Source organism: Eleutherodactylus coqui, chromosome 6 (assembly GCF_035609145.1).
Source record: "Eleutherodactylus coqui strain aEleCoq1 chromosome 6, aEleCoq1.hap1, whole genome shotgun sequence".
In the NCBI taxonomy this organism is placed as follows: Eukaryota; Metazoa; Chordata; class Amphibia; order Anura; family Eleutherodactylidae; genus Eleutherodactylus; species Eleutherodactylus coqui.
The window spans coordinates 153211918-153234088 of record NC_089842.1 but is presented as its reverse complement, the minus strand read 5'-3'; the positions used below and the strand labels follow the sequence as shown (position 1 = coordinate 153234088).

The 22171-nt window shown below is 45.1% G+C and overlaps 2 protein-coding genes across 2 annotated transcripts in view; one reads left to right on the top strand and one right to left on the bottom strand.

Moving 5' to 3' along the window:
* Positions 1-390: 390 nt before the first annotated feature.
* RTRAF (RNA transcription, translation and transport factor) lies at positions 391-14919 on the top strand. Its single transcript, XM_066608017.1, has 8 exons — positions 391-542; positions 4740-4864; positions 7877-7976; positions 8955-9029; positions 9167-9255; positions 11757-11825; positions 12663-12711; positions 14658-14919. Exons 1-8 carry the CDS (start codon positions 482-484, stop codon positions 14810-14812), a joined length of 723 nt encoding a protein of 240 aa, XP_066464114.1. The 5' UTR covers positions 391-481; the 3' UTR covers positions 14813-14919.
* Positions 14920-15914: 995 nt separating this feature from the next.
* NID2 (nidogen 2) overlaps positions 15915-22171 on the bottom strand; it is a 65151-nt gene continuing 58894 nt past the window's right edge. Inside the window, exons 20-21 of the mRNA XM_066608016.1 lie at positions 19805-19917; positions 15915-16493 (exon numbers count right to left, since the gene is read on the bottom strand). Coding sequence (XP_066464113.1) covers positions 16483-16493; positions 19805-19917 — 124 coding nt within the window. The 3' untranslated portion in view covers positions 15915-16482. The remainder of the gene's footprint in view (positions 16494-19804; positions 19918-22171) is intronic.

Genomic DNA, 22171 nt, shown 5'->3' with positions numbered 1-22171 from the left:
GCTTTGTATTTTAGAAACCACATTTGCTTTGAGCGTAGTTACTTGAACTAACTGTTCTATTACAGTTATAATTCACAGCCTGGCACACGGGCCTCAATCAAAATGGCCGTTTCGGTAATTTGGCAGGCGAGGCTGTAACAGTGCACCACGCCCCTTATATGCGTTTTTTCATAGCATTACGACAAACCGTAAAGCAATGCCAACACGCTGTGAAGCCTTTACTGGCCTCTGATTGGTCAGATGCTTCCTCATCATGGGTTTTGAATGGTTGTTTGATAGCTGTGATGTGATTGGCACGTATGCTATTGGTAGAACACGTAAGTGGGCGGTTGAGGGGACGTTTTGTACGTCCGTGCTGATTGGAGGAGGCGGCGCAGTGCTGGAGTATGATTGGACGAGTAGCGCGGCTGCGCACTGACGGCTTACGAGGAGCTGTCTTCCAGCTGCATTGTGGCAGGTACCCGCCGGGTGACGAGACACCATGTTTCGAAGGAAGCTGCAAGCGCTGGACTACCACAACCCCGCCGGGTTCAACTGCAAAGGTTGGTCAGAGGAGCGCCTTCACGGCCGGTGCTGAAGCGTCCCGCCGTTACACGTCCGCTCTGCTGTCACCTACTTATATCAATGACAGGGCTGGCTGGTGAACAATATGGCTGCCCCCGGCCATGGTTGCACGTCCTCCCCATCTAATGTGCCATCCCTGAGCGGGGGTAATGGGGCAGCACTGGGGGTGGCAGCGTGCCCTCTGCTGGGGTAACGGAGCCACCATGATGCCGCAGGGCTCCTGGCAGCAGCTGTATCCCTGTGCCCAACCCTACATGGGGCATCCAGACAGGCATGTGTCACGCGTGTGGGACACAAATGGCAGCGTGTCCTATAATTTTGGACAGTAATCGCCCATGCAAGTCTGTGGGAGCGCATAGGATATGCGTAAATCTGCCTGATGCAGGGATCTACGCAGGAAGGAAGGAGAAACCCTCCATATTGAGTCAAGTGTTTAACCGTAGGGGGCGCTAGTCACAAGATAACCCTTACGGGGGCGTAATTAGGACTATTGATATGCCATCCATAGTTGATCATGGAGGTCCGCCGCCCAGGGTCCCCGCCAATCAGCTCTGTGCCGAGCTTTGTGTCAGGGCAGATTACACCGCAGTACCCACCTGGGTTGCTGCAATACTGCCAGTTCTGTCTGCCCAGTGAATAGTTACCACGTGGGGGGTCCGGAGTGGCAGACCCCTTTCCACCAACTACAGACGAGCTGTCCTGAGGAATAGATCAGCAATAGTAAAAGTCACGGAAAACCCCTTTAAGTAACTTGATCAGGAGACGAGACGCTCTCTTGGGCCCAAAATCCACGGGTGGGTCTCATTTGTGGATCCGTGGGAGTTACAAAAAAAAAAAAAAGTACTGCGCATGCGTGTGGCGCGTCCGCAGTGCAGAAGAAAGACCCGGACAGGTAAATCATTATCCTTGGTCGCGGGCAGGGTGGGATCACACTGTGGGCTCCCGCAGGGGGAATCCGACCCGCCCGTGGACATTGGGTCTTAGAATTAAAGGGGTTGTCCCGCGGCAGCAAGTGGGTCTATACACTTCTGTATGGCCATATTAATGCACTTTGTAATATACATTGTGCATTAAATATGAGCCATACAGAAGTTATAAAAAGTTTTATACTTACCTGCTCCGTTGCTGGCGTCCTCGTTCCCATGGAGCCGACTAATTTTCGCCCTCCGATGGCCAAATTAGCCGCGCTTGCGCAGTCCGGGTCTTCTTCTTTTCTGAATGGGGCTCCGTGTAGCTCCGCCCCGTCACGTGCCGATTCCAGCCAATCAGGAGGCTGGAATCGGCAATGGACCGCACAGAAGCCCTGCGGTCCATGGAGACAGAGGATCCCGGCGGCCATCTTCAGCAGGTGAGTATGAAGACGCCGGACCGCCGGGATTCAGGTAAGCGCTGTGCGGGTTGTTTTTTTAACCCCTGCATCGGGGTTGTCTCGCGCCGAACGGGGGGGGGGGGGGGGGGGGGGTTAAAAAAAAAAACAAAAAAAACCCGTTTCGGCGCGGGACAACCCCTTTAATTTCTCTTGTACAGAATTTTCTGGATGCAGCCTGCAGTGTAAAGAATGGCAGCTTTAACCCCTTATCGTTCCAGGATGTGCAGGTTTGTATGGAGAGGGGAGCCGATCCTGCTCTGTACAATGCGGGAGCAAATGTTTCTCACACCCGCCAGCAACAGCTTTGGTCAGCACTCGCGCTGCATTCAGCTGTTAACCCTTTAAATGGCACTGTCAATTTTGACAGCGGCATTTAATTCCCCCCGATCAGAGTAAAAGGGCCTCAAAACCGCCATAAGACGAGATCACGGGGTGCTGTTCGGGTTGCTACGGCCAACGGGGCTCTTATAGTCTCCAGAACTGCTATTGCAGATTGTCTATTAAGCCGAGCCTGTGGTTAGATGCACTGCTTGACAGATCGCAGTATAAAATAATACTGTGGTATTAAATCGTACTGCAGGAGCGACCAAACCATCCGAAACTGTCAAAATCAGTTCAAAATAGTGTCGCCATTTATTTTGTTTAATAATTAATAATAACTTAAAAATAAACCTTTTTCCCCATATTTATGTCAAAGACGAAAACCTATTTAATATCGCTGTGTCTGTAAAAGTCTGATCTATCATGGCAATGCATTATTTACCCCGTCAGAAGTGCGCAGTTTTGGTCATCCTATATCCAAGAAAAAGTGTAATAAAAAGTGATAGTCGCATGTGCTCTAAAATGGTACCAATAGAAACTACGGGACTTCTGCAAAAAACAAGCCCTCTGAAATCTACATAGATGGATAAATAAGAGGTGGCATTTTTTGAAAGTGTGGGGGGAGGGGGGAGGGGGGCGGGCAGAACGAAAATAGAGGGCCCTGACCTGAAGAGGTTAAAGTGATCCTCCAGTTTTGGGATAATGCCTCTTACGCAAGCGGTTTTTCTCTCTACAGCGTTTAGCACGCATTTTCAACACGCACTAAAAATGCTGCACCAATCCTCTATTCCTTTCGATTTTAGCACACGCCAAATCAAATTCTGTAGGTTCTATTTTTCAGTGTTGCAGTGAGTTTTTGACTCCTTGCATCACCCATTGATATGAATAAGGTGCAATAAAAATGCCGTAAAACGCAGCGGGAGGGGAAAAAGTGGTGACGTCATCGGCTTACTCTGCCTGCATTGGAACTGCACAAAATATGCAGTAAAAATGCTGCGTTTAAAACTACAGCGTGTTTAGAAACGCTCGTATGAGAGCGGCCTTAGGCCTGGCCCACATGGGTGGATTTGATTCACAAAAGCCGTGCAGGAGATCCGCAAGTCAAGCCGCCCACAGGGATACATGGGTGGCCGCATAGCAGCTTTTTAGCATGTGAATGTGATTGTATGTATGTGTGTATATTTATATATTTTTTAAGTCAATGGAAGCCGTCTCATTCGCAGCACACCCGCGGATCCACAGGGAATTTATAAAAAAAAAAAAAAGGCACTTCACCTGGCTGCCCGGACGCATGCACTGTGCTGAAGAGAGAAGATCCATGCTGGATCCGGAGAGGCAGGAAGCTGCCTTTAATGTCTCTCTCTGTGGACACCCACAAATTCCACATCTGTATCCGTGCGTGCCCGTGTGAGCCAGGCCTTAGTCTGTCGAGGGATTGGAAGGTGCAGAGGATATATTACCTGTAGATGATATACTCTGTGCTTGTTTCATTCCATCACTTCTGGATGCTGTTTTCGGGCAGCCAGGATGGCCATCTTTATACTACCTAATCACACACCATGCATTGGTTGTGTTACGATTACCAATTCACTATATCTGCTTTGTGATTGGCTGCCGCTGCTCACATGATCACATAATTCTGGTTGTAAATATAACCTCTATTTATGTAGCACCAACATATCCTGCAGCACTTTACAATTGTAGGCTCCGTTATAGAACCCTAAACACCGAATCCCTGCCCACCCGGCTCGGTCCTATCGTGGGATCTAACAGCGCTGGATGGGCCTATTGTCTAGTTTCTGTTATGGTCTGGATAATGTAGCGCTGTATCCTGCACTACTTCATTCTGGGGTTTAGGATGGATCTGTACCAGAGACTCCGAACCTCTTGTAGATGTAACAAGAATATTCAGTCACTGACAGCAAGTAGAGATCTTGAAAATAGTAATAGAATTAAAAGACCAAGTAGATTAGAAAGTCTGCAAACTTTCATTATTTAGTGATTTACAGATGACCCCTCAGTGGTGAGGATCTCGGTGTCCATATCCAACATAAGGATGAGGCTTGAGATGGTTGTCAGCCCTAACTACATTGTAACGTGTGGGTTCGGCCTGGCTGAGTACATATTACTATACATGGATCAGCAGTTGCCAAGACAGGGAGCGTTGGTTCTGTTCTGTCCGTCACCCTGTGCGCCATCCAAGGATATACAAACACCTTGATGTCATCTGCTCACAATGAAGTAACTGGAAAAATATCAATTCAGTGACTGAGATCAATGCTCGATGTGTAAACCACAAATTGGTGACAATAAAACCCTGTATTACAGCTTGCGACCACAAGATGGCGCCACTGATTTGCGTATCTTCCGTTGACAGAGGTCCATCCTTTTATATCGCTTGTTTGGGTGCTTTTATAGTGTGTGTGGCTATGTATAGGCGGTGTCACTGCATTGACTACATTTACGTTAAATCCCTCTCACACAGATGAAACAGAATTCCGAAATTTCATTGTTTGGTTAGAAGATCAGAAAATCAGACACTACAAAATTGAAGACCGGGGAAACCTAAGAAATATACACAGCAGTGAATGGCCAAAACAGTATGAAAAGGTAAGTTGTGTGATTGTGGGCTAGGACCCTGTTGTGGTGGTGATGAAATTGGTGGGGGCCACCCTGATAGATTAAACAAGTGGAATTGGAGTTAATTCTGATCATAATTGTTGTAGCAGAAGGAAGCCACTGATCTCCTGCACTCACATGGCTGCTGGAGCCGCACACAGCAGTAATGGCCGGCTCCTCCAACCTGAGCACAGCTCCATATAAGTATAGGGTGTTATGGCTCTTTTACACGGGCCGAGGATCTCACAATTCTCGTTCGCCCGTCATCACCAGCTCATCCGTGCTCGGATAGCCCATTTTTTTAGGCCACTTTCAGACTCTCCACTTTTTACAGCGCTCAACGCAAGGTTTCAAACGCCGTGCTAAATGCTGTTAAACCCCTCTATTGATTTCAATTGGGCTTCGCAGAGTAGCATTCGGACGTGGCTTTTTGAACGCTGTCTCCTCTATTTTAGTGCAGCTCTCTTCGAGAATCATGCAGTCCTCAAGCAATTATCGTTCAGCGGTTCACATTCCTATGTGAAACTGAACAATTAGTGTTTGAACAGCACAATAATTGTATGAGCCAGCACTCCCAATTCTCGCTCGTCGTCCAGTCGTTTGTCTGCGTTTAAATGGAACGATTATTGAGTTTTGTTCATTTGAATGATTTTTTTTTTTGAGCGATAATCGTTCCGTCCAAAAAGGACATTAAGGCTGGGTTCACACAGGGTGGATTTTCCGCGGAAATTTGCAGCGGCAAATCCGCCCGCGGCTGCTAATCTCGGGATTAGCCAGCCATGTGGACGAGATTTCTCAGAAATCTCGCCCACACGGGACGGCCAATCCGCTGCGGTAAGTCCGGCTAAAACCGCGGCCGCCGCAGCCGCGGTTTCAGAATATGCAGCATGTCCATTCATTTTTTTCATTCCACTGCAGCCGCGCGCTCCTCTATGGGAGCGCCGGCCACAGCGAAAGAGCGAGCGGCCGGGCCGCTTCAAAGCCGCCGCGACTTAAACCGCGGCAGTTCTCCCGGCGGAAATCTCGCGGTTTTTGCTGCGGCCAACCAGCGAGATTTCCGACGGGAATCCGCCCTGTGTGAACCCAGCCTATAGGGCTGTTTATACTTATAAGCCATTATACTCTATTTACTGTATAGGTGACTGTAATGATGAATATACATCAAGTGATCTCTCTTGAAGTACTCCCAGAGTGATCAATGACATTGTAGAGTGAATCACGTGACCTGCCAGAGTGCTCACGCTTCAGCAGATGCCATGATGAACAGGTTGAGCACCAGCAGCCAGATTACACATCATGTGATTGCAAGTTGTTATGAATGATTTGTTCATTAATAGCAACAAGCTGTACATTAATGTTCACTAGGTCAGTACAAAAATAAATCTGCAGTGAGCCAGCAAAATACTTTAACTTCTACATGCTTCCGTCTATACATGCTTCTAAATAATCACTAGACAGAAAGGTCTTCTGGCCGGTACATCAGTGCTTCTTCTGCATCCATTTCTTTGCTGCACTACTGTCTGTGCAGGATAAATATGATCAGAGCTATTGCATCGGGCTCTGACATTTAGATGCTCTGCTTTCAACCTTGCTTTTGCATGGAACACAGCCAGCACAATGAGTATACTCTGTACAGTATGCTCCAGTAATGATAAACAGCCAGGGCATGTGCTCCAGGTATGCTCCAGTAATGATAAACAGCCAGGGCATGAGCTCCAGAGATGCTCCAGTAATGATAAACAGCCCAGGCATGAGCTCCAGAGATGCTCCTGGTGATGATGAAGAGGCAGGGCATGAGCTCCAGAGATGCTCCTGGTGATGATGAAGAGGCAGGGCATGAGCTCCAGGGATGCTCCTGGTGATGATGAACAGGCAGGGCATGAGCTCCAGGGATGCCCCTGGTGATGATGAACAGGCAGGGCATGAGCTCCAGGGATGCCCCTGGTGATGATGAACAGGCAGGGCATGAGCTCCAGGGATGCCCCTGGTGATGATGAACAGGCAGGGCATGAGCTCCAGGGATGCCCCTGGTGATGATGAACAGGCAGGGCATGAGCTCCAGGGATGCCCCTGGTGATGATGAACAGGCAGGGCATGAGCTCCAGGGATGCCCCTGGTGATGATGAACAGGCAGGGCATGAGCTCCAGGGATGCCCCTGGCGATGATGAATATGCCTTTGGAGTCTGAACTCTTGGGTCCCTACTGATCGACAGGACAGGGGTCCCATGCCCCCTGTTTGAATGGAGTGACAGTCGAGCATGTGAACTGCTGCCCAGTTCAAAGATTATGGGGCTAACAGATATCTGAGTGCTGTATGCTGCTTAGCTGCAGTGCAGAGCATGGAGGATGGACAGAGATGCTGCCTGGACTTCTAGTGACATAGGAGGTGGATTTCCAACCCCAACAGAGCAGCCAGCAGTAAGGGCAGTTACTGACGAGTATATTGTAATATGGATTTGTTACAGATAACACTACAGCAGGATCACATCAGTATTAAAAGCGGTTTTCCCATTATTTAAAACTGCTCCACATCCACAATGTACTACCTGGTTACTACTGACAAGAGCATGTGACTGCAGCAGCCAATCCCTGATGATAGCGGTGACCTTCCATAACTGCTGATTGGCTGCAGCAGTCACTTGTTCTGGTCAGTAGTAACCAGGTAGTACAGAGTGGATATGGGGCAGTCCTAAATAATGGCAAAACCTCTCTAATTTATATTTACCGAATAGAAAATGATACCAATACAGGCAAAAATGGGGGGGAAAAAATGTTTAAAGACGTAGCATGCGCTATGATAAAAAATACAACCTTGTGAATGGATATGTAGTTACACTAGCTCCTTTTTATGGTCCGCAAAACACAGATCAAATATGGAGCTAAATATACTCATCTGAAAGTAGCAGTGGCCCCCATGGGCGATACACTTTTATATTCTGACTAGCGCCTCCATGTGGACTAGATCAGTCTAACTGTATAACTCACTGTGATTCTCTTAACAGTATTTAAAAGATGTCACATGTCCCTTCAAAGTACAAGAGCGTCAGGAGGCGATAGACTGGCTGCTGGGCCTGGCTGTACGCCTGGAGTATGGAGACAATGGTAAGTGACTACATGTGTTTTGGGCTGCTTTCACACCTGCCTTGGGTCTCAGTTCAGGGTTTCTGTCTCTCTGCTCTGTTTTTGAGAGAAATGGAAATAAACCAGAAGAAACGAATCTTGTTTTTTTTTTTGTTTGTTTTTTTTTGTTTTGTTTTGGGTTTTTTTGTCTTGAAACCCCACTAATATCAATGGAGTGAAAAAAAATGGCTTTGTGTGGTGTTGGTTGATTTATTAATTTTTTTTTTTACAAAACCATTTCTCTCCTGCAAAAATGAAGCAGAGAGACAGAAACCCTGAACTGACCTGAATGCAGGTGTGAAAGCCGCCTCATTCTATGTCCTCAAGTGACTTCACGTGGACATAATATTAGATCAGTAGTTAGTAAGTAGCGGGTGTTATCGTAGTGGGGAGCTGTTCTCGCAGTTAGATGTTATATATGCTCATCCTGGTGATCTCATAGCTTTGCTCATGTGGTAACCAAGAATAGAGCTCTATTTAACCTCTTCAACACCACAATGTATATATCCGGTGCAGTAGAGGCTAATGGTAGGGTCCTTCCTCCCTTTGTTTCCCCCTTCTCTAAGTATATCAAGTTGGATTCACTTATGGTGTAAAAATGCATCACAGACAAATCCAGGCAAAATGCATGTATGTCTCACATATGGATTTGAATGCACATTTGCTACAGAAGTGCTGTGGATTCTGTTCCTTGTAATGCATAAATCCTCAGGTAAGGCATGCAGAGGTCTTTGTGGCATATCTTTGCAGTGAGTAGTAAATCTTCTGAGGGTAAACAGTGGACATTCCTTTTGAATGACTATTAAGAGCTGTTGATTATGATCCAAAGAACATCATTTATCAAAACTGGAATATTCTTTTTAAACAATGTTGAACAGTGTGAGAAACGTTCCTCTATGAAGGGGTAAAATCCGTTTGTTTCAGGATAACATTAGTACTGATAAGTCTGTTTTCTTGCAGCAGCTAAATACCAGGTTGCCAAGCCGGTGCATGCTGGGAGTCAGAAGCCTGCGGAACCACTAATAAACTTGGATGGTAAGAGGCACGAATCTGTAGCAAGGGCTCCCTTCCTGCAGCATGTTCACGGTCTTGTGATATTGGAGGTGCATGCAGTAAGAAGTCTAACTCTGTGTTATATCTAATGTATGAATTGTCTTCATCTTCCTCTATAGTGGGTAATCCGGACTTCAAGGCTGGTGTGCTGGCTTTAGCAAACCTCCTCCATATCCAGAGACACGATGACTACCTGGTGATGCTGAAAGTAAGTTCAGTCTTATCGTTGCTACCTGTGCGCCAGAAATATCAATTAATGCAGCGCCCCTGGTGCATCACTGCCCGGTCTAGTCAGAGGTACTTGGATGACTGCTTAAAGCTCCCCGGGCACATAAGACTTTAAATTGACAATTTTGGTCATTTTAGCTGACCATAGGTTGGGAAACAAAAAAAAGATTAGCAGCAATGTTTGACAGCAGGCTAGTCTACCAGAAATGCGCCCTGTTGGGCAATCACAGGTGACATTTTCTTACCTGAAAATAGTGTGTTGCATAATCAGCCCAATTTGACAAGTCATTTGGCCGTTGGAACAAGTCTGCTCTAGTTTATTAAAAAAACCAAAAACTTTGTCCCTCAGTTTTAGTCTGTCATGTTGCTGGTGGGGATCAAGGTCTCATATGTATTTGCAGTTTTAGACATGCATTGCCTATAGACTTACTAGTTGTATACAACCCTCTGCTGTCAAAGTTTAAAGGGTTTCTCCAGGCAGCAGCAGCTGTCACTGCCGGGATCAGAGTGGAAGCCGCTCAACCCCTGTGTAGTGGCCAATGCTCGTAATTGCAGGGGCAGCGCTCATTGAAATATAAAAAAAATTGTAGCATTCTTTTTGGGGGGGGGGGGGGGGTTGTCTTGTTTTTTCTTTTTTCAAGATCTTTTACTTAGTAGTACTAAAAAAAACTATGTAAATTTTAATTGTAATTGTAGTGACCCACAGGATAAAGTTATGCCTTTTTTTCCCCGCATGGTGTACAGGATACTTTGTCACTGTACTTTGAAATGTGCGTTTTTCAGTACATTAAAGGGGTTGTCCCGCGGCAGCAAGTGGGTCTATACACTTCTGTATGGCCATAATAATGCACTTTGTAATGTACATTGTGCATTAATTATGAGCCATACAGAAGTTATAAAAAGTTTTATACTTACCTGCTCCGTTGCTGGCGTCCTCGTTCCCATGGTGCCGACTAATTTTTGGCCTCCGATGGCCAAATTAGCCGCGCTTGCGCAGTCCGGGTCTTCTGCTGTCTTCAATGGGGCCGCTCGTGCAGAATGCCGGCTCCATGTAGCTCCGCCCCGTCACGTGCCGATTCCAGCCAATCAGGAGGCTGGAATCGGCAATGGACCGCACAGAAGAGCTGCGGTCCACGGAGGAAGAGGATCCCGGCGGCCATCTTCAGCCGGTAAGTATAGAAGGGGGGGGGGGGAGGGGAGGGTTGAAAAAAAAAAAAAAACCGTTTCGGCGCGGGACAACCCCTTTAAATGGTAGCATTGAAAAATGTGGCTTGTCCCACAAAAAAACAAGCTTAGGGCGCATTCAGACGACCGTATATCAGCCGGGTATTCACGCCGGACGATATACGGCGTCTCCCTCTGTAGGGGGAGGAGGCTGGAAGAGCCGGGAGCAGTGCTCTGAGTTCCGGCCCCCTCTCTGCCTCCTCTCCACCCTCTCTCCGCCCCCCCCCCCCCTGCACTATTTGCAATGAGAGAAGGCAGAATCGAGGCAGGGCTAAGTTTTGGGAATTAGCTCCACGCCCATCCCGTGCAGGGGGGGTGGAGAGGGGGAGGAAGCTCAGGGCTCTTCCAGCCGCCTCCCCCCCTGCAGAGAGACGCCATATATCGGCCAGCATGAATACCCGGCCGATATACGGTCGTCTAAATGCGCCCTTAGACAGGAAACATTGAAAAAAAGTTACAATCCTTTCAAAAATGTGGAGAAGAAAATGAAATAGAAATGGCCATATCCTCAAGGGGTTAATATGTATTATGTTTCACAGTGACCGAAACAAAAATGACAAACCTATTCTAATCATTTTTAAGGAACTCCAAAAGTTTGACACTTTTTTTTATTTTGCCCCCTAAAGAAAAACCCAATTTTTAAAAGAATTTTTTTTTAAAAAGCTGCCCTATTTGTAACAAATGAAGCTGCATGAAAATTATTTTGTGGTAGCTCTGCAAAAAAATGGGCATTAAAGGAGTATTCTGGTGAGACAATCTGTTCTCCGCAATCATAGGTAATGACTAGCTGATCAGTGGGGGTCCAACTGCTGGCATTCTCCCGTGCGGTCATTGAAATGAATGGCTGAACCCATGTGCTGTATCTCCATTCATTTTGCCATTCTCTCGGGCTGTTCCAGAGATCTAACCCCTACTGATTAGCTAGTTATTCCCTATCCTGCAGATGGGGTATAACTTAATGCCCTTTTAAACACTGACCAATATCAAAGCATGACTAGTCATTTAGGAACAAAACACTTTGGTTAAGGGGAAATATTCCTTTTGAATTGTTAGAAGATACCGTGGGGGTACCAAGGCCCATCCCCAATGATATCTTCAATAATGGGGACTGTGGAACACTTGGGGGTCTTTGTAGTCCTAATTCTCCCATTCTCAGCTACGGGACTGTGTTGCTTCTGTACTTTGTCTCAATCCCTGATGCCGCAGGTACAAAGTGTATACAAAGTGACACCTTGACTACTTTTTCTCCAACTTCAGGCCATAAGGATTCTTGTTCAGGAGCGATTGTCTGCAGAAGCCATAGCTAAATCGAACAGCTCAAGAGAGGTTAGTTTTCTTACACTCATCTCCTCGGTGTGACCTGTAGTCTTCTCATGGCTGGATTGGTGTAGCAAAGCTAAATTGTACTTGTCCCACAGGCTACATGAACCATTTTGTAGATCTTTCTAGAACCATTTCCTATTAGACATTTGTCAGTAGATTGGCCCAATACCGGATGCAGCACATAGACAAGAGTGGCGCTGTTTGTGGTAGAACGCAGTCATGCTTTTATAATCTTAAGTAACCCTTTTACAGCCGCATTTACATGGCCGATAGCGAATTGTGCCCAACGTCCTCGGGTGTAATTTACATCCCATAACACAGCACATGGACACTGCGCAATGTGCGGTGTCTCGCACAGCACACGAACAAACACACAAAACTCGCATGATTTTCTCGGCAGTGTAAATGTGGTATAAGATGTTTGTTTCCTCGATATTCCGCAAATTTAAAGTCTTCACTCATTAGCACAACATCTGTTTCCCACAGACTTCTAGCTGAGTTTTCCACATGGCTTTATTTATGTCTGCCGGACTTCCCGCATTCTCCCTACTGAATTTCTACAGCTCTTCTAAATAACTTCCCACCTGCTCGGCCTTGTACAGTGAACGCCTGCTCCTTACATTAGGTGTAGTCTCCTTTTATTTGGCCTGTGAGCAAAAAGAAGTTTTAACCATGAAGTGGTGGGAAATTGGCTGCATTTACCTGGTTAGAGTTCCCGATGGCAGGCGACGTCAGCAGCTTGTTACATTATTCCAGCAGCGCAGATCACAATGGATGCAGTATGACTTAAGCATTTGATAATGAAATATGTATTCAATATATTTATTGGTATATTTACAGGGTCTTCCTGTGGCTCTAGATAAACACACTCTTGGATTCGACACTGGAGGTAAGTCTTCTCTACTAATGTATTACCGTGCAGTCATGTTGCCATCCCGAAGTCTGGTCGCCCCTTGTATAAGAATAAACGGAGTACTGGATGTTGCCATTCCACTGTCAACCTATTCATTTATAGGAATACAGAAGGGCAGCTACATGCAATATTGGGGGTGCAGCACTTGTTTTCTGATTTTGTCTAATTCTGTAGTATCTGCAAGTAATCTCAGAGGGGTATAGAAACTTTTTTTCCCCCCCCACGCTGAAGGTGTCTATGAATGTAAAGTGCTGGGTGGCATTTTCACAATATGGAAAGTGAATACGAAATTCACAAGTGCGCCAACGAGTGAAACCTAAGAGTGCCATAAAAGGGAAAGGAGTTGGATGGAAACGCACTCAACCATTTGAATTGCGCTAATTGGGTATATCTCCAGTGTGCACTTAGTAGTGTATATGTAACACAAACAGCTGAGGCTCCCTAGGTGATGACTGGTGGTCTGGACATTAAATGGAAAATGACTGAAAAGAACCCGTCAACAGACGTGCTGCCAGAAATGGAGAAGCCTCGACTAGAGTACGGGAGAGTCTTTCGAAAGAGGACTTATTTTTTTTCAGCAGGCCCATAGGTGATTACTACTATTTAGATTTTGGCAGAATTTCTGTTGACAGTTCTTTCAATTAGTTCCCATTTTTACAACGTGCAAGGTGTCCTAATTCCACAATTATATGGTTACGGGGTATAATTTTATTTTGGAATTCTAGCTTTGGTGTGTTAAATGTGAAAGTTGTCTTGCCAGTGAAAGCGCTGATGGTAAGAAACCGCGAACAGTTAGACTGGTGGATTTCTGAAAGACTAAAACCAACTCCAGTGATATTCTGTATTGAAGATTCTTAGGCCTGGTGTCCACGGGGAAATTCTATTATCAAATCCGCAGTGGATCACCCGCACGCGTGATCCGCAGGTAAAATTGGCCATAGGATATCATTGATCACCCGCGGCTATATAAATAGTCACGGATGGTATTTTAAGTGATTTGTGGATTTCATGCACGTGAAAAAAAAAAAGCAACATGCTCCATTTTAGTGCGGATCACACGTGTGGGAGCTCATATCTCAATTTATCTCCCGCATTTAAAAAAAGGTAATTATAGTGCATCCGCAGCAGAAATCGGCGGCGGGCCCGTTTTTTTTTTTTTTTTTTTTTTTCCTGTGGACATGAGGCCTTAGGTTTTCCATACTTTCTGAAAATCGGACCCATTCATTTGAATGGGTGTATGCAAACCTGCTTGTTTTTATTGTTTTACCTGGACTGATGGAGTACAAAAATAAAATCGCAGCATGTTCTATTCTTGTCTGATATTTTTGGAAGAGAATGGTGCTTGTCAAGGTTTGGTGTTCAGCACACAGACTAGATGTCCAAGTTCTGACTGATGTGAGTTGTGCCTCAGAATCTCTTGCGCAAGTAGATTTAGGGTGCCTTCACACTGGCGATGTGAAATGTGAACCAAAATTGTGAAGTGTAAGTGAATAGATGGGTTAAAAACCCATCTACTCACAATGGAAAATGGTCATGCTGTGAATTTTCAAATCACATACGTAGTGAAAGTCAGCTTTGGGCTTTTTTGCGCAACATTTTTGGTATGTATGCTCATACTTATTCCACTTAAGGTTAGGACTACACTTAGGCTTGTAGTAACTTTTTGGAATAAAAAAAACCCTTTAATCAGCGATCGATCTATATATATATATCTATATCTCTATCAAATGTTTTTTGTAGTGACTGATGATAAAACGGTATTGGAGCCAAGCTGCAGTAACGACACTGTTTATAGCTAATTGTGGTGCTTTACCTATACTTGCTGTGGCTTCATGGCAAGTACAGGTTTAGTGCATAATATATTAACTTGTAATGGTACGTGACCATCGATGCCGCTGTAATCATTTTTGTGTGTTTATCAGATGCCGTGCTGAATGACGCTGCTCGAATCCTCCGATTACTTCATGTTGAAGAACTCCGAGACCTTCAGACCAAGATTAACGAGGCCATTGTAGCTGTTCAAGCGATCATTGCGGATCCCAAGACTGACCACAGATTGGGAAAAGTGGGGAGATGAGAACAGCCATTGACTTGTGTGCACCTTCCAAACCTGCTGTCAGTCACCCAGCATGTAGTGCAACCTCATGTATAGTATCACGAGGTAAAATAAAACCCATCCAAGCAGTTCCAGTTCATGCTGGTTTCTTTTTGGTTTGTGGACAGGCATAGAGTCGGTATAGTGCCACATTACAGGGTTCTAGACACTTTGTGTATCTCAGTATGACACTGTATACTCACCTAGAGGGAATAATACCTCTGTAATGCTCGTATGATATGGCTTATGACACCGTATGCATGAGCTCTAGGATCCAGTTTACACTAGGACACAATTCGGAACACTTAGTAATATATAATTTCAAAATAGTGTAGATGTCTGTGCAGGTGCTGTGACACATCTGTATAACCTGACGGGAAAAATGACATCCGCAGGTATTAAACTACCTGCGGGTGTTTAATGCATCCCTATGGGGCGCGGATCCACGTGCGGGAGAAACACTGCGGATTTTAACCCCGTAGACATGAGGCCTTACATTTGTTGTTTTGGGCTGCATTTCCAGAGGATTACACATAGCAGTGTTTCTCCCCTGCAAAACGCACATGGAAAAATGCTGATTTAGGTCACCGCCTATACTTGTCATAGGCACAGGTGCCTGGATTTTGCTAGTGAGAAACGTCATGTGGACAGGATTTAAAGGGCACCTGTCGTCACCTCGAGCCCAATAAACGATGTTATGGGGCTCAAAGGTGAGGGAAAGGGGAGTCCAGGAAGCGGTGTTTCATATGCACCGAGCACCATTTTTCACACTGTGGTCCTGTGAAGTGCGTGTATGTGTAATGTGGGTTTTGACATGGTTTTGCAGCAGAATCACTTTGGATATAGAATGGTGATGTAATCAATGCAAGTCCACTGTGATTCTGCTGCAAACGCCAAATTAGATGTGAGGTTCTTGGTGCAGAATAAACCCAGCACATGTGAAATCGCCCTATTTTGGTGGTCTCTCAGGCCCTACACTAGGCATAAGAGTCTCACTTTTTTTGCTGTAGTGAAATGTTTGACATTAAGAACCTATCGTTAACTACAACAGATGAACATACATGTTACACAATGACCCCAACTCTACAAAGAAAAGGGTTTTATTGGAATTATCTGAAGTGTTGCATTGCACACAGACTTCTGCAGATCATGTGAGTGTATACAGTTATTTCTATAGCTTGTTGTTTGGTATAGGTATGACACAGCCATATACAGTTAGCTATTTCACAGTAGACATCTTGTTTTTTTTTATATGAACTGGAAACTAAATATTAAGGAAAGATATAAAATAAACTTTTTAAAAAATTCGGCACCATTAAAATCTTGAGTTAAAGTAAACGTAGAACAGTTCAGATGAACCTGTGAGAGTGAATGTCTGACAATGACTCTCTGCTGCTAAACAGGCCCCTGGACGCATCTCATTCATCTTTACAGGTACAAAAAATACAGTAGTAAAAACTGAGGTAAAAAAACCTTTTACACTTTTTTTTAAAGAGTTTTTTTTTGTTTTTTTTTCTTGTATGGAAATCTGTTTTTGTTTCTGTTCGTTGCTGTATGTTTAGCAATTCTTTCTGCTTCTGGATGCTTGATATTGGAACTGGAGTAGCAGATTCCCCAACAGCGGCTTCTTTTGGTCATCGTGGTTTGCATTATCACTTCCTTCCTGCAATACACAACCAGATCAAGAGCGATTTATTATACAGGGGCTCATCTGTCTTCTGCTTGTAAGTTGGTAGCTTCACAGAAGTAATTTAAGACCTAGTAAACTTGATAACCAAGAATAAGGTGCTGAGAAACCTCCTTTGTGTCAAAGCAGACATAGGTGCTTCATTACAACCCTCTACTCAAGCATCCATTAGGTCACATGGAATAGAGCTTTTCTGATGAGACAACTCCTCTTGGGTACATGATGTGTAGCTGTGGATTTTGGTGCATATCTGCAGCAGATTTCACCCCTACAGTAGGAATTCAGTTGAAGGGGTGAAATCCACTGCAGATCTGCAGCAAAACAGCTATATGTGAACTTTAGGCCCCCTGTCCACGGGAGTTGTGGTATCCCGCAGCGGATCTCCACTGCAGGAGCCGGCAGACGGCATGCTGCGAATTGCTGGCCGTGAGCGGAAAATCGCAGTGATTCTCTGCTCGTGGACAGGGGGCTGGCACTTTCCATAGCAACGCCGGCGAAATCATGCCCGTGGACAGGGGGGCCTTAGGGACCTTTTACACAGAATGACCTGTTGGGTGCAGATGCCTGACAAGTCATCCCTGCAATGATCGTTTCTGTGCTCTTACACAGGAATGTTCATCGTTCAGTTCATGGAGGTGAAGTGGGCTGGGGATCGTGCCCGATTGCCTCCATTTACAGTAAACAAGCAGTTATTCATAGATTGACAATTGGTTTGTGTAGACAGGCAGTTCTTTAGTCTTTATGAATGCATTATCACTCAAATGCATGCACCGCATGAATGACAGGCTAAATGATGATCGTACAAATTCTCACTGGATAGCAAGAATCTGAACCATTTATCTGCTTGCATAAAATGGCCCTTTTACATGCAACATTTATCACTCAAAATTCGTCCAAATAACAGCTTTTGAGTGATGGCTGTTGCAGGTAAATGTGCATCCATTGTGCAATTACAGTGCACTGTTCCTTCATTGACTTCAGGGCAGCATGAAATCTGTCATCCCTGATAGCAGACAGTGCTGCTAACATTGTATGCAGCCAGAAGCCTGTGGTAGAACAATTGGCATGTATTTGGAGAACAGACCACCTGTGGTTCTCTAAATACATGCAAATGAAGCTAGTAAGCTACTAATGGGCTAATTAATCCATTAGTAGCTAATGCAAAATTATTGCTCAAAACTGTTGAATTTTGAGTGAACATTTTTTGTGTATAAATGGGGCTTAATCCTTATCAGCCTAACCCCCTGCAGACCGATGTTGAGGGCTGGAAGAATTGAGTATGTTGTATTTCATCATGTTGTCTACTTCAGGCCTTGTGCATGGCTACTGAGCACTCTGTCCTGTCATATGGTGCACTTGCTTCAAGGGGAGAATACATCTATAATATGGCATACAAATGAAATGCTATAAACTTTTGTCTTTTTTTGCCTATTTTGGTTCATATGGAATCCAACAAGGAACACTGTATGGCAGTAGAGATAGCAGAAGTGGGGAGCTCAAGTCTCATCCAGCCCTACTTAGGATTGATTGTTTCAATCAGCAGTTTATTAGAAGAACTTTCTGCCACTGTCCCACTAATCTAAATGGGGCTTACCAATAATCCATATGCATGCTGCAGAAATAATCAAATTGTAATGTATGGTAGAAGTTTCTGCTACATGTAACTGCTGTAAGGTCCGATGCACACAGGGTGCAAAAATAAGCTACAAGTCTGCCTGCTCATTTTATTGACATGAATCTGCATGTTCCCTGTGTGCTTTTTGCTGCGGATTTCAGTCCTCTACACTTAACCCTCTCCAATCCACCGTCTGACCTCTGAAGACATTATGATTTAAGGCTGTACAGCTCCGATGTTGGAGGACATCAGTCGGGGTTCTCTTACTATATATTGTCAGCCTCTCTGCTGTCGGAGCCTATCCAATGTGTCACTTCATGCAGTACTGGCTTTAGCCAGCATGTAGCGCTGTTGTATAACGGTAGAAAAAGAGTAATCCCCTTTGGAAAACCAGGATGCAAATTGGCTTGGAAAGGGTTAAAGGGGTGACAAGTCGCATCATGAGATTGATATGTTACGGATTTGGAAATTCTCTTTGGAGGTTAACTTTCCATGGTATAGATTCCACTGCATGTGGATGAGAACTGTTAAAAATCCTGTTCACTTTCATAGTATTGTAATCCATGGGGCATTTCAATCTATAAATGTGATTGTAAAATCTGCATTATTCCTTCCATGTGTGCAGCTACCTTATGGACCTGTGTGCTGTCATGGTGGCTGTCATTGCTCTACTGAAGGGATACTTTAGATACAAGTTAAAGCATTGGGGGGGGGGGGGGGGGGGGGGAATCCGATTTCTCCACAATTGCTTTTCCTGATTACTCCAAGGCCTCTTTCACACGAGTGTATATCGGCCGCCGCTTTCATGGCCGTCCGATATATGCTACGATCTGATGCATTGGATTCCAATGCATCAGATCACATTGCTGTATTCCCGCAGTGTAAAAGCACCCGGCCGGCCAATATAGGGCTGGGCCAGAAAGATAGTCCTGGGATCTTCCCGGCTGGAATACGTCGGCTGCTGCATTGACTCCTATGGGAGCCAATGACAGCTGCCAGAGAAGGGAGGTGGGAGGGAGCTAGTTTTAGTAGTATGACTACTAAACTCCTTCCCCCTTCTCTCCTCCCCTCTGGAGCTAAGTGACACCCTGTCCCGCCTCCTCCCACTGCTGGCTGGGGCGGGAGCTTAGCTCTGCACTCTCCCATGGCAAACAGCCGGAGGGGAGGAGAGAGAAGGTGAGTCGGGGAGGAGAGAGAAGGTGAGTCGGGGAGGGAAGAGGCAACGGTATTGCAGCCTCGGCATACATGCGCCGGGGACCATGCCGTGTGAACGGGCGCACAAACGTTAGATTTGTGTGCCTGTTCACGCATCAGATAGTACCGTATATCGGCCGTGAAAACAGCGGTTGATATACGCTCGTGTGAATGAGCCCTAAGGCAGTGTTTCCCAAATTCCAGTCCTCAGGGACCCCCAACAGGTCATGTTTTCTGGATTTCCTCAGTATTGCACAGGTGATGTAATTGTCGGTGCCTCAGACATTGTCACAGGTGCTCTTATTATAGGATATCCTGAAAACATGACCTGCTGGGGGGGTCGCTGAGGACTGGAGTTTAGAAAACACTGCTTCGAGCGCTCCTTCTAATAAAGTAAAGATTTATATCTGCAAAGGTGAAAGCAGAATCAGTTGTTCATCATCCATCAGATCTCACATGGTAATAGATAGGGACTCACCAGAAGGACAATACGGGTAGATTGCTGTTATTCCATAGAGATGTGATCGCTGCTCTGGGAGATATTCCTCTGTTATCTGACCATTGTCTTTATTTATAGATATAACGCCGTCCCTGGAACCAGATGAGAAGGTGCAGAAATGGTTATATTCTGTAAAGCCATATACATTGCAGTACTACAGATCCATAACATGTGCTCTAATTGTAGCTTTAATTTCATATGCGGCATATGAAGACTTAGTCTGTGCTTCTAGGGAAGACTATGGTACCGTACAGAGGCACCCTAGAGAGTGTATGCTGGACTGTAGAGACTGGCTTGTTGTGTCCATACACATAGATGGGGCAATCTAATGCCAGAATTGGGTAGGGGCACAGCAGCCAAACAAGTCAAGACTGCATAGTGAATTAGGAGGAAACTGGTGACTGTTAATGTTGAACATATAAAGTAATCTGTTTAGATTATCTCTCTTCTAATATGTTAGTGATGAAGGGATATGAGCTCAATGAACTGAGAGGTGCACTAGATCGTTAGCATAAAGGTGGACAACTCTCTCAATTTGATAGTACAACCGCTGACACTATATATTAAAGGGGATAACTTAGCATTGGCTGCATGCCAGAAAAAGCTGCAAATTTCACTATTCCATAGACAGAATCTCCTATATATAAAGAATGGCATCTTAAAGTAGTTTTGGCATTAGAAAAAAAAAAAAATACTCTCCTATTCCTCCCCAGGCAGTCTTCTATTCACCTATCCTTCTCTTGGCTCCTCCAGTCTCCCGGGTCACCTCACCGAATCCTCTTCCTGTTTTGGAGTGTCCACTAACTGCAATTCACTTCTGGCAGGGAAGTGATCGCTACGAGGGATGTAGCATTCACTACCTAGCAGTGAACGCCGAATCCTCAGCAGCCTGCTTTAGTGTGCATGTGCGATATCACGACGCTAGTGTTGCATATAGTATATGAAACACTAGCAGCGAGACTTTGCGCAATCGCGCTAAAGCAGGCTACCAAGCATTCAGCATTCCCTGCTAGGCAGTGAAAGCTACATCACTAGTGACTAGGTACACTGACCAGCAGGAAGCAGAATGCCGGCAGTGTACGCTTCGTCACAGGAAGAGGAGGATCCGGACGGCTGAAGGTGAGGTGACCCGGGGGACTAGAGGAGCCAGGAGAAGATCTGGTAAGACTGACAGGGGAGGAATAGGGAAGTATAGAACTGTTTTTTTTTTTTTTTTTTGACAGAACCCCTTCAATGCTTATATAGTGTGGGCTCCCTCTGTCAGCCCAGTGATACGCCACAACACATTCTTAGTTCTGCTACTATATTTATATCATGAGTGTGGTTCTTGTATTGTATTTATGTATTGCGCTTAGTTCTGGTATGTATATTATTATGCTTGGTTTGGTACTGTATTTACAGAGCTGTTTTGGAGCATGCCTACTCTCTTACCCAAGCTCATTACAGGCAGGCTGCTCATTGGTGTAAACTATATACATTAGATATGAGAAGTCTACAGACCCATTAAAAATCCAACAAAGATGAATAATTTCAGATTTATTTCCACCTGCAATGTGATCTGTTATCTGTACAACTCCATTGAAAAACACACATTTAGAGTTGAAAAATAAAAACAAGACTAAAATTAATGTGGTTGCATCAGTGTGAGTACCCTCTTATATTTGGGGAGGTGATTGTGTTCAGTGACATTAACAAGAACTGCCGATGAAAAGACCAGAGGAAAATTGGTCCGGGAGGCTGCCAAGAGGCCTACAGCAACATTAAAGGAGCTGCAGGCGTTTCCGGCAAGTACTGGTTGTGTAGTGCAGGTGACAACCATCTCCTGTGTTCTTCATATGTCTGGGCTGTGGGGTAGGGGGCAATATGGGTGCCTTTTTTAACAAAGAAAACCTCCAAGCCCGACTATCGTTTGCCAAAACCTCCAAGTCTGCCAAAAGTATACAGAACATGTTCTAGTCTGTTGCGAGCAAGGTTGGACTTTTTGGGCAGAATTCCAAAAGGTATGTTTGGTGGAATGCAGACACTGTGCATCGCCAAAATAACACCGGACCCACAGTGAAGATGGTGGGGGCAGCATTATGTGTGGGGCTGTTTTTCCGCTACTGGAACTGGGGGTTTAGTCAATGTGGAGGGAATTATGAACAGCTTATCTTCAGCTTTTTTAGCAGAGACCTGAAGGTTTCGTTTCAACATGAATTAATATTTGGAAGAGGAATTTCACCTTTCAGTATGACAATGGCACAAAGTATACACCCAAATCAACAAAAGAATGGCTTTGCCAGGAGAAGATCAGGATTTTGAAACGTCACAGGCCAAAATCTTATTGGGTTGGCCTGAAGAGGGCAC